This window comes from Teleopsis dalmanni, chromosome 1 (genome assembly GCF_002237135.1).
Source record: "Teleopsis dalmanni isolate 2A chromosome 1, ASM223713v2, whole genome shotgun sequence".
NCBI lineage: Eukaryota > Metazoa > Arthropoda > Insecta > Diptera > Diopsidae > Teleopsis > Teleopsis dalmanni.
In genome coordinates this window covers 137,204,008-137,216,660 of record NC_051846.1, presented here as the reverse complement: position 1 = coordinate 137,216,660, position 12,653 = coordinate 137,204,008, and the positions used below count along the sequence as shown (strand labels likewise).

The 12,653-nt window shown below is 33.6% G+C and overlaps 1 protein-coding gene across 1 annotated transcript; it reads left to right on the top strand.

Annotated features, from left to right (window-relative positions):
- Positions 1-371: 371 nt before the first annotated feature.
- LOC119666288 (MICAL-like protein 1) lies at positions 372-12,653 on the top strand (the record flags this gene model as incomplete). Its single annotated transcript, XM_038075569.1, is given in 3 exon segments — positions 372-2,527; positions 11,250-12,515; positions 12,578-12,653. Coding segments are annotated over 3 exon segments (3,498 nt in total), but the record flags the coding sequence as incomplete, so codon positions are not given.

The following is a 12,653-nucleotide window of genomic DNA, read 5'->3' as shown; positions in this document are numbered from 1 at the left end:
AAAAAATAAATCTTCTTGAATTTTAACTACGGATGGTTTGAATATAAGAGGAGAATCTAATTTAATTGCTATAAGTTTTTGTATCCTAAGAAATAATTTAAGACGTTTAAAATGTTGTAATGTAGAGAGAAGTCCAGCAAAGCCATATTTATTATTTTTTGACTATCATTGAGAAATAGGGTTCCTTTTATGTGCAAAAGGTCATCTGCAACTCCAAAAAACCTTTAAAATATATTTCTTTACTCAAGAAATTTAAATGAATGAATTATTTATTTACTCTAAAAATGTATTAATAAAGTTTACTAATAAAATCTAATAAATATGTTTAAATCTCGTTTTCAACAATAATAATTGAGTTTTATTATTTGTAGATGGCTCACGTTGGTGTTCCCAGGCGTGATCCCTGTCAAAAGTGTCAGTTGCCAGTGTTTTTAGCAGAACGTCTAACAGTTGGCAAAAGAACTTATCATCGTACTTGCCTTAAATGTGCACGATGCGGTTCACAACTCTCTCCAGGCAGCTTCTATGAGACAGAAGTAGATGATGAGTACTGCTGCGAAACTTGTCCAGATGAAGAAGTGCTCGCTGCTGATGTATCCACCAGTAGCGTACAACTGCGTACACCCTTAAGTGATCATACTGCAGACAATTTAGCAAGTACAAGTACAGCTGTAGCTTCTGGTCCGCAGTCAAGAAATGTGCGTAGTTCCATTGCAGATCGTTTAGCTTTCTTCGAGAAAACTAAACCAGTTGAGGATAGCAAAACAATTCAAAATCATAAACTGCTGCAGAAGAGTGTTAGCGATGAGGAAAAATCGAAGAGTCTTAAGCACATGGAAGCAAATGCAGCACAATATAAAATGAACAGTGCTTTCAATACATTCCTCAACGATACTATCGATGGTGAAAATGAACCAGAAGCGAATAGTGAACCGATATCCGTTACTGAAGACAGTAAAACTGACACCCAAATGGATACTTCAGATACTGAAACTGACAATGAGACACATGCTGAATTAAGTTTAGACAATGCGCCGCCACCAGCTTTGCCGAAATCGCAACCACCAGCGGAAGTAACAGTTTCTGCTACAACAACACCAATAGCTAACAAAAGGTTCACAGCTACCGCACAACTGCAATTAAGCAGCACAACAGCACAGCACGAGAAAACTACAAAGACCAGTAACGAACATGATTCGCCGGAGAGAAGGAAGAGTGAATTGCAATTAAATTTAAATACCACAACAACACCAGTTGCGGTACCAAGAATAACAACTTCATCAAGTGACAATTCAAATAACAATCACAGTTATACTCCTATCTTGGACAAAGATCCTACAACAACAAATGAAACAACAACAGCAACAACTACAGCAAAAGCAAGCAATTTAACACAAAAAAGCAATGAAATCAATTTAGTCTTAAGTGAAACTAATGATAATGATTGTGTTACCAAAGACATAGCTGCAGATACATTGAGAACTGCAGCGCAGACACAAAGCGCTGACAATAATACAGATAAGTCTACAGTAGACGTTGAAATGAAGAATGAGAGTGCAGAATCTATTGATGCAGACACTGTAATGCCAGACACTGTGGAATTGCGTGAAAAACCTGTGAAGTCCATAGAAGAGCATCAATTGCAGCCAGAAGATGCAGCAACTACAGAACGTCTGAGTGTAGTACGCGCGCGTCTGCAACAATTTGAAGTAATTTCAAATAACGAAAATAATAATAATAATCATATAGATATAAATAATGAAAACGTAACCTTAGAAAATAATAAAACTATTGCAATTCCCACAAATTCTAATGCTGAAGAAAATGCACATGAACTCATAACAGAGAAAAGTGACGACAAATCAACATTGCACGTACATGTGCAGCAAATGGAAACTGAAGTTGCTACTGAAACTGAAAAGCCTGAAATCAAGCCAAGCCAGTCAGCCGTTGAAGAAACCATAGTGCAACCTGAAACTGAAACGCCAAGTAGTCTTAATGAAGTGCCTTTAGATATGAAAACAAAAGACAATGAAAATGAAAATGAAAATGTAGAATTTAAGCAAAAAGAAATTGAAAGTAACAAAAAAGTAATGGATAGAAATCAAACTGTAGAAGTTAGTACGAAGACGGCGGAGACAAGACATGCAAGTGAAGACTATCCCGAAGATTTGAATCCATTCAAATCAGATGATGAAGATGAAGATGAAGAAACTGTAAATAAGGAAAACCTTAGACATTCCGTTAACTCAAACGCTTCGTTTAGTAAAACTTCCAAACAAAAAGCACAAAATTCAAATCCGTTTGATAGCTCGGATGATGAGATTGAATTGGAGAAATCACACAGTTCCACTGCAGCATCGACGCCATCATCAACGAAAGTACCACCACCACGTCCACCGCCACCACGCATATCACGTAATCCATTTGGTGATGACACCGATGATGATCAAAACTTTTCAAGACGCTCAAGCCTGTCTTCTTCGCTTACTAAAAGGACGCCTGTACCTACTCCCAGATCGCATGTGTAAGTATTTTGTTTAATTATAAATTATACACACTTTATCTTCATACAAAAATTGATTTTAAAATGAATAAGCAAGGATTTAATTTTATTGCATTTATAATCAAAGATTTATTATTTTGATTTCTAAATAGACTGCTTTCATTGCGTTATTATTGTTGTAGTTGTACGTACCAAAGCAGTTCCTATACAGAAAGATTATGTGGACAATGTGTTATAATTGATTAAAGATTCTTACCAATTAGCTAAGCCGGAGGCAAACATTACGATATCAGTTTTATAGTACTCACTATGGATATAGTGTAATCCAAATTAGGGATATAGTGGTGTATAGGGTAATAGGCCGCTGGCATATTTTTCGACATTGCTCCGTTTACTGTGAAATCATAACAAAAATTGCCCACCCTTGTAGTAAAAGTTTGAAAGATTGTTGCTGTGGTCCGCGACGTGATTAATGAATGAAAGTTGATAATTGATCATCTGTGTTATTGACTGACTTTAAGAGGAGACCCGGTGTGTAGTGTATTAAGTTGTTGCTGTTGTAGCCCGCCTGAATCTGCTTGTGTAAACTCTTTGGGAGATGTTGAACGGGATGTAGATCCGGCCGTTTTTGGAAGCCAGTTCATTATTCCATTATTATTTCTAGTTCATTATTCCAACCAGCAAGTTATCTCTGCGAATAGTGCAATAATTCTGGTGCATTATTTCTTAGATACATTTTTTTAATTAAAGTCGTGCTTAATCGTCGATAATGATAAAGCTTACTTGTTTACAAGTTAACTAATGATGTTTTATTCTTGTAATTGTAAGACGTGCTTAATCTTCTAGAACTTTTACTTGGGTGAAAGTTGATTAGTCTAACCCATGTTGGACTAATCAAAATCCATGTTGTAATAGGTTTTAAGTTTATTATATCTACCCTTCGTTAGAGTGTTATTGTAAGTAGTGCTTAATATTCTAGTATGCTTACTGTTCGTAACTAACTTTTAGTTTTCGAATATATACATAATTTATAGAACAGGTTTAAATTTTTTTTGTAATATAAGTTCTTTGTGAATAGTTGCAGCTAATATACCTTAACAACTACTGTCGCAATTGAAGACTGATGAAAGGATAGAAAAATATCTTCTCTGCCACTATCTGGGACTCGGCACAAGATCGCTATTCATTATTTGTTCTTATCTTTTAAATCTATGTGATATTTCTTATGTGTACATTGAAAGCACAGTGGTTCTGCGGTCCAGGCTATATAGTAAGAAGAAAGAAATGTTGGTAAATACACTGTCATGTTGGTAAATGCTCCCGCATCTTCAAAATATTCACCTTTTACCCGACACAGTGGTTTTCTGGTTTAGAATATGTAAAGTATGTAAAATTTGTACAGTCAGCTAATGCCTTAAAAGTTCTCTGTGGGTTCACTTCATAGGACTTAAGCAAGGTCGTCTTCGCTGAGACGGGATTCTGCGTTTATTGATCTATTTAATTCGCTTAAGAACTATTTATAATTATCAGTATTCTTATTAAATGCTCAAGTTGCGCTTTTGAGTTTTTAATCATCTTAAAAGAATATAGTATTCTTAACAAAATAAAGGGATTCGTCTATTTTTATTCCATTCTAAGTATAAAGAATGACCTCTGTAGTGTAGTTTACGGTCGGCTAGTGTGAACTACATGCAATTTGTATTGTATATTAATTTATTAATCAATTAATTTATATTTATTTATATGGTGGTGTGTTTAGTTGCTCTAGTAAACGCAATACGACTTCGATCTTTATGTAAATTATAATCGGTTGAACTCTAAACAACTTGAACTTGAAAAAAAAAACACTAAAGCCAATTAAAAATCATTGTAAAAATATGAATTTTAAGTTGTCTAGGCAAATATGGCAATTGAGTTTAATTTGCATTTGTATGGGAACCTAAAACTTGAAAATGGATAATCCAAGTAGCGAAAAGATAAATCGAAGTGTAATAATTTAAACAAAACTGCCCACATGCAATTAAAAGTTAAATGAAATTATAACAAATCATGCATATCGCAAATGTCTTCAATAAGCAGCAGTTGATTGAGTGAGTTGCGTGCAAATACAAGTCACTCAGATACTCAGATACATATCTCACAGTTAAGCGTGTCTCAAGCACATTCCACTCATATCGCACAGCGCATATCGCCGCATATCGCCGCATAGTGCAAATGCAGCTCAGTGGAATAAACGGCTACGAATAATAAAAACTTCATACCTCATAGTACCCGTAGACTTCATTCAAAATAGTTGCGGCGCGTTAACCGCATTTAACGTTAAACGTTGAACGTTTAAATAAACTTTAAATGAGTTAAGAATAAAAAACAAGAAAAACAATAAAGAACAAGAAAAAGTTTAAATTATTTGTCACTTGTAAACGGTTTAGCGGTTTATTGTGCGGTAGAAGAAGATTCATTGTCATACTAAATTTTACACTCAAAGCGCCGCGGGTTTAACGAGTCAAGAACGGAAAGTACGAATTCGTGTTGTGGCACTGGAGTTTTGAACTTTCTGCATTGCTAATGACAATTACATGATTTGGAAAGAAACTTCAAGTGAAAAAACTCTTAAGCAAGCAAATCGCCATTTAACTTCAATTAAAGACTTTCAAACTTCCCATTGCTCTATTTGCCGCAGTTTTCTATTAAAGTAAAAAATAGATAATAATTGTGAAGAATTGTGTTAAGTAGCCTAAGTGACCGAACATGGAGTAGATAGTTTCACTTCCGGTGTAATTTTTGAATACGATCGTATCTTGTGCTACTCCTTTTTTATTGATTTGTCACGAATTGCTATATTTACCATAAAATTGTTTCATTTATCACAAAATATTCATAGATCATTAATGTCATTGTATCTGAAATCAACGAGAAAAGAAGTTGTCTGGTCAATTGAGTATTCGTGGAAAATCTAAGTAAATGAATAATTGAATAAATAGTTTCACTTCCGGTGCATCACATATATATATATTGAGGAATTTGCACTGCGACCTATAAATCTATTGTGCCTCTTTCATAAACTTAGATATATTTATCCTCTTCCGGATTTGTTAAAGTGTTGTATGTCAGTTTTATAATTGAGTCTGGTGTCACTAGGAGTTTGTAGAATGTAGAGCATTTCTAGGAAAAAGCGGTTTCATATATTTTTTTCTTGATGTAACACCTTTACATTATCAAGGTCCGTCCGAGTCTTGTTTTAATGTGATACAATGGGCTTCACACTGTGCTCTTTTTGACTTAATATTATTTTTATACTTTACGCTGTGTTTATGTCTGGCTATAAGCGTCTTTATAGTTTTTTTTATCTATATCCGATGTAAGATAATCACGTAGGTACTTATTTCGTTTCTTTTAAACCCTTTGATTTCCACAGCTTTACTTGTCAAATAATAGGTTTAGATAATGATAAAGTATTTCCGTTCAATGTCAAAAGGTCAACATAATTCAATAGTTGTGGAATAAATTGCGCCTAAGTGAACGAACTTAGAACGAATATAGTTTTATTACTAATCTAATATTTTATAATCTTTTTGTTATCACAAAATATCTATAGATCATTGTTGTTATTTCAGGAGTATTAAGAGTAAAACCGACACCTTAATAGGTGCTGTCTGTTCAATTGCATGCTTTTAAAACTAATATGAAGAATTATATTATTTTATTTAAATTTTATTGTTTCATTTAAAGTAGCATTAGTATTAGTTCACTATAATTAAGAATTAATAGATTTTGTATTATAGATTTTTTGCTATTTAAGCTCTTAACACTTATTGGACTTTCCTTCCTTTTGCAACTCGTCGCCTTCTTACAACTTAAAGTTTTTAATTTAAATTGCATTTAATTGCGTTGCTCCGATTACTGCAAATAACATTAATGTATTTGTATTTTTTTTACATATTTTACTTCATTCAGCTATAAAGATTGCAATTATTGTTAATACCACATGTGGCGGCAGTGACATAATTTACCTTAAAAAATGAATAGTAAAAATTTTTGCACTTGTTTTAAACTTCATTTGAATTTTATTTTGCTTAAGTTTACTTAAAATGTCAACTAATTATGTATTAATTACTCATTATCATAAATTTTAACAATTTTTACAATGTCTTTAATTGGGTTTTCAAGTGTGACAAGAAATCTTCAAAATGAAAATATTTAAGGTTTTTAATCTGGATATGATATGAGTAGAACTTTTTTTAATATAGTCTATTGTCACGTTTTCTCTACCACAGAAAACTTATAAAAAGATTTGATGACATAATATGTGGTTAGAAAAATGACCGAGGCACAGGTTTCAGTGTTACCATGTAGTGCTTTTCTTTCTACTTAATTACACTGGGATTAATGGCAATTTCACCTAGACTGTATTATCTATTCATTTCTGTAGATCGGGGTCTTATTGTGGATAAGTTAGTACACAATCAGTCTCCGATGAGAAGTCACTATTAAATTAAAGACCTCAGTGCAGTATCTCAACAGAGCTGGTTTGTTTCTACAACTATGTAAAACCGTTACTTTACTCACCATGGTCTCACTGACCATCTCAACAATATAAGCTTGCTTAACGGGATGATATGTGGCCTTTGTTTGAAAGATATGCCAGCTCTGTTTGAAACCAATATCATCCAGTCACATTCCCTGTCAGGCTTGACAGGCTTTGATCTGTGCCAAAAGAAAGATGCTATAGCTTGATCATCAACTAATCACGATCTGATATCAAAAAATTATTGGGGGAACTATTTTCTTCTGGCTAGTTAAAGTCGAAAGTTCGTAAAGCTTTGATCGGTCGAAAGTACCCTATTAATTTCTATTCTTTTCTTTTGTAAAAATCTGAACAACCTTAATAAAGTGGAGTAAATTAAGAACTATGTTATAGTAAGTTACTATGTATTTATTCCATTCTACTCGTTTCATTCAGATGTAATAGGAAAATAACATTTGATTGTTTTTAACATTGAAGTTTTCTAAAGAAATTTGTTCTTATTTTTAATCCATACAGTTAATTAGCACTTTTTTATACATTATTTTCAGTTCTTCTCTTCGTCTTTTTTTATTTTTTTTGTTTTAATTTAATTTAGTAGGTATAAATGTTCATTAACTGCATGCGTGAGAGATGTGAAAGAGTTCACTTCATAATTGATATAAATTCTATTTAATAGTTAGAAAGACCTGATTTACCTTAGTAAATGGAGTTGAGGATATTTGTATGGTTCTCTTGTAATCTTTAATTGTGTGATTAGATCGGCTTTATCATGCGTAACATACACATTTAAATTGTAGTGATTGTGTCTATGCATTTCGTAGCACGTACTCTAGATTTGAACTCTCTAAAATGAAGACAAATTTTAATATAATCTATTTATTACATGTTGTGGATAAAATATAGTTTTTGAATTTCTTCTAAATATATTTGTAAAATTTTTTGTTTTTGTTGTGGAAACTGCATGATACTCGTTCTTCATGAAACTTTCTCATAAGAAATGTTAATAAACTTTTTTAGTATAAAACAAGATTTATTTTTTAATTAGTTTAATAAGCATTTATCTAATAATGATATCCTCTTTTTTATATGATTATGTAAATACTCGTGGTGAATAAAAAGGAAACCATTTCCTTCACATTATTAATTTGTCTGCTTTTTGTTTTAAGTCTTCAACTTATTTTATAAATGATTGGTACAATATTATTATTAAGTAAACTTTCATGAGGTGTTTGTTTTAGATAAAAAGAATAAAGCGAAAATGCTATTATTGATGCTGTGGTCTTTGTTGGATATTGCAATGATTTACTTATCATAATTCTTAATTGAATTAATAATTTAAAAAGAATTAATTGCATTTGAAGAGATTGTGTTGGAAGATGAAAAAGTTTAAGATACTCGTATGATTAAATACTACTCTTGAAAATGAATCTGCTCTTGGTCAACACTATTCGCTATACTAAAAGCCTCTTAATTTGTTTTTAGTTCAAGACCCTTCTGAGTGATTCGTACGGCACGAGTAGGTAAAATAAGCCGCCAATTCGGTCTGCATTTCACAAAATCTGCAGTTTTCGGTGTCGGTTTTGTTTCATCTTTGAAAGATGGTAGCAAAAAGCAGTATGTTCAGTTAGAAAGTCAGTGAATAATTATTCATAGTGTGACACTAGATTTTGTTTTCTGATTTTTTAGAAAAAAAATGTTTTCATTTTTATCTTACTGTGTTATAGCTTAGAACTACTTAGGCTGAACTACCTGCCATTTTTACTGTTGATTCGAATGTGCTTTTGGACACCTCTGCTGGAGGTACTCTCATACAGTTTATATACGATATTTTTCAGCACAGATGTAGTTTGGCATATGATTTCGAACCAGTGAATAGAATTGTTTCACCCCCCTTTTATTGAGGAATCTCTTATATCCAGGTATACAAGCGTGTGTTACTTTATTCGTAGTAACTAACTTAGAATATGAGATTTGTACGCCATCTTTTTCTAACTTGGATTAGTATTCCAGGATTGGTGAGATTGTTTGAATATATAATAAATATTATATATATAACACAATGGTTTACAATAGTGTACACTTCTGTTGTCCGAAGGCACAGATCCGACCTTCTACTCTAATAATTATAGTGCACAATTATTGTGTGATTTATGCACTAAACAATATCAAGAAGATTTATTTTATGTATAAGTTCTTTAAGTAAATTTTACAGTATTTGATAAAGTTATAAAATATCAGTTGCAATAAACTGTTGGAAGTGTGAAATCTGTTGCGACACCTCTTCTCTACTAGATTAGGTAAGTCATTGCTCCTAATGAATACAAAGTAAGTTGTTGTTTGTTAAATAAATATCTTCTATTGCGTTCTTCCCTTATCGTTTTCATTTGTTAGTTCTCACATTTCAAAAGAGATAACAGAGACATTCCTTCGACGACTGCTTCTGTCTTTACGCTGAAAGATGCATTGACTGAAGATGTTTCGTCATATCTTTGTATCTTTGAATTTTTGTAGCCACAGCGGAAGTAAGCAATTTTTTCTAATTCATTTGGTTTTTTGTGTACTTTGAATATTTCAATTAAACACAATTCTTGTTAGTTTCTTTATCTAAAGTTTGCCTTGTTCTTCTCAGTACTGCAGCGGAACAATTTCCAAGTTAAGAAACAACAAAATTAGCAGGTGTGGGCGTGCGAGCATTTAATGTAGCGTCGTCATAAGTGCTTTGTAGGTGTACTTTTGCCAGGTTTCTTGCCTGCTTTATATTGCCAATTAATATAAACAAAATAATGATGTACTTAACCGAGTGTTTTATGAAATAAAATTTGCTTTATGAACACTGCTTCTTGTTGTTGCGGTTATTGTTATTGTTGTTGTTGTTGTTGTTGTGCGTAAATTATGAAGTTATTAAATTGAAATTCTTTTTATGAAACTTTCATATACGCATTTTGTTTGGAATTTTATGGTTCGTGGTCAACTATAGTGCTTCTTATGTCATAATTCTAACTGTTATTGTTCCGCTTTTGTTGATTGGTAATCGGAGTCCACGTACTCTACTCTCATATTCATGCCGGACTCACCTGGTTGGTTTATTGTTTGACCATTTCTTAATTTATATTGTTATTAAGTAGCTTTAGATATAAACAAAAAAAAAAGACACAATAGCGTCGCATATTAATTTCAAGAAAAAAGAATTCATTCAAATTATGCTCTGTTGCGCCTTTATATGTCTTCTCTGTTCCATGTTGCTCTTCAGCTCTTCAGGTCTTCAGCTTTTAACCAGTCTTTGGTCTATTGTTAGAGACAACAATACACTTGTTGTTTATTTGGTTTTGTTATTGTTAATGGTGTGCTTGGTCAACAACCTAACAAACTAACAACCTGACAATCTAACTACTAACTACTGGGTGAGTTGCTGACAATAGGTGTCACTCGTCACATACAAACGTATGACTGCAATGTTTTCCAAATTTACAAGTGCTTACATAACAACCACTGCTCACTGCTCGCTGGTCACACATGTACATACATACATTCTTCCTATGCGATTTTCCATAAAGTACCTGAAGACCTATTTCTGCAATTTCTGGTTTGTTTTTTAATATCAAATGCGTTTTCTTTCCATTTCGTGCGTTCATATTTGTTTAGGCGTTGAAAAAACAGCTGCCGGTGCTCTCCGCATTTTCCTACATGATTTTTAACAAATAAATAAATTTATGCTTGTTAATTCAGTTTTTTATTGTTGTACTTCGAAATTGTACTTCAAAAGAAATAAATATTTTTTCTACTTCTGCTCCGCGGTCAGTCGGATTCATTGGCAAGTGTTGGCCGGTTTGCTTTAGACCGACGAGCGGTTCAGTGCGGTTAGTGCGATTTTTAATGAGAAAAATTTTGTATACTATTTGATACGCTTTTAATGTGAAATTATACTTCATTATTAATGTTTATTTTAAATTCAACGGAGAAGAGAACATTAATTAAGTAGCCTTCTGGATTCTAAAAATATAATGCAAAGTAGCCTTGATATGAAAATCTAACATTGTAAAAGTTTTATTTAAAAGTAATTCAATAATTTTTAATTTTTTTAGTAAATCCTTTTATGCTTATTCATTTTAAAAATGATTCTTATCAATCACATTTAACTACTAAACAATAATCATAAAAAGAAAATAGAAGTAAAGAAAAAATGCTAAAATACAAGTATATACCACCACACAAACTTAGATCACAATCACAAAATCCTACACCGGAACCAACCCCACGTCTTAGCACAAAATCCACACAAGAAAGAAACTCACAATTTGTGCTTCAAAATTCCAGCGACTATTACGGCAGTGTCAACTCGCTTGGTACTTCCACGCCGCAAAGCCTACAGCGTAACTCCGATGTACGTGGTTCAAATAACTCGCTCACATCTTCTTCCGGTGGCACCGTAAGAGGGCGTAAAAGTCGCAAGGCACCAGCGCCACCCCCACCAACTGTCAAAGAGCTGTTTGCAAGTAATGCCTCTCCGAACGGTTCCATTACATCCACGCCCAGTTCGAGTACAGTAGGCACGCCCAAATCCAGTAAGAAACGTTTAGCGCCAGCACCACCAAAACCCGCGCGTATGGATCCGACTTTGTTGCCACAAATCACATTAGAACTTAGTACGGAGTCAAAAAACTTGCATAGTTACCCTCTGCAGAGTGAATTAGACTCGGCATTATCCGACGAGGAAAAAGCTTTGTTGGAGGGTAAACAGTTGTCAAGAATTGACAATAAAGAGGAAGATGATACAAGTCGACGAAGTTCGAGACGATTGATACCATTAGATGCAAGCCTGCTAAATGATGAGTATGTGGATGAAGAGAATGTGAGCAAAAGCGATGACGTCAAACATGAACAACAGCATTTGCAAAATGAGGAAGAGTCTAATGTTGTTTATCGTCGTGTTATTATACCTCCGAATATAGACACACCCACACACGACAAGAATCCTTTGCTAGACGATTTGAATGGTGAAGTGACTCACGATCGGCAATTAGAGAAGTTGAAAGACAATAAAGAGGCCAAAAATCGTAATAGACAATCACAGATATCTGCTTCATCTGGTGCTGAAGATGGTGAGACATTGCATTATAATAAATCAGTGCATGGCAAATGGAAAAGACGTAAAGGTCCGGCACCCGCATTGCCTATACCTCCTAAAAAAGTGTTACAAATGTTGCCATTACAAGAAATTCGGCACGAGTTAGAAATAATTGAGGTGCAGCAACAGGGTCTAGAGAAACAAGGTGTCATATTAGAGAAAATGATACGCGATCGTTGTGAAGGGCAAAATGGCGAACCTTTAGGTAAACCAACTGAAGATGTGAGTGACGGTAAAAGTACAACCGCAACTGATAGTGTGCAGAACTCCAAAGAAGTTGAAGATCTTATCTTACAGTTGTTCGAATTAGTAAATGAGAAAAATGAACTCTTCCGCCGACAAGCAGAGCTGATGTATTTGTAAGTATTTTAGTGGGAGAAGTTTATTTTACATGCTTAACTAAACTTTATTCACCTTGCAGACGTCGCCAACATCGTTTAGAACAGGAACAAGCTGATTTGGAATATGAAATACGCGTGTTAATGGCGCAGCCAGAA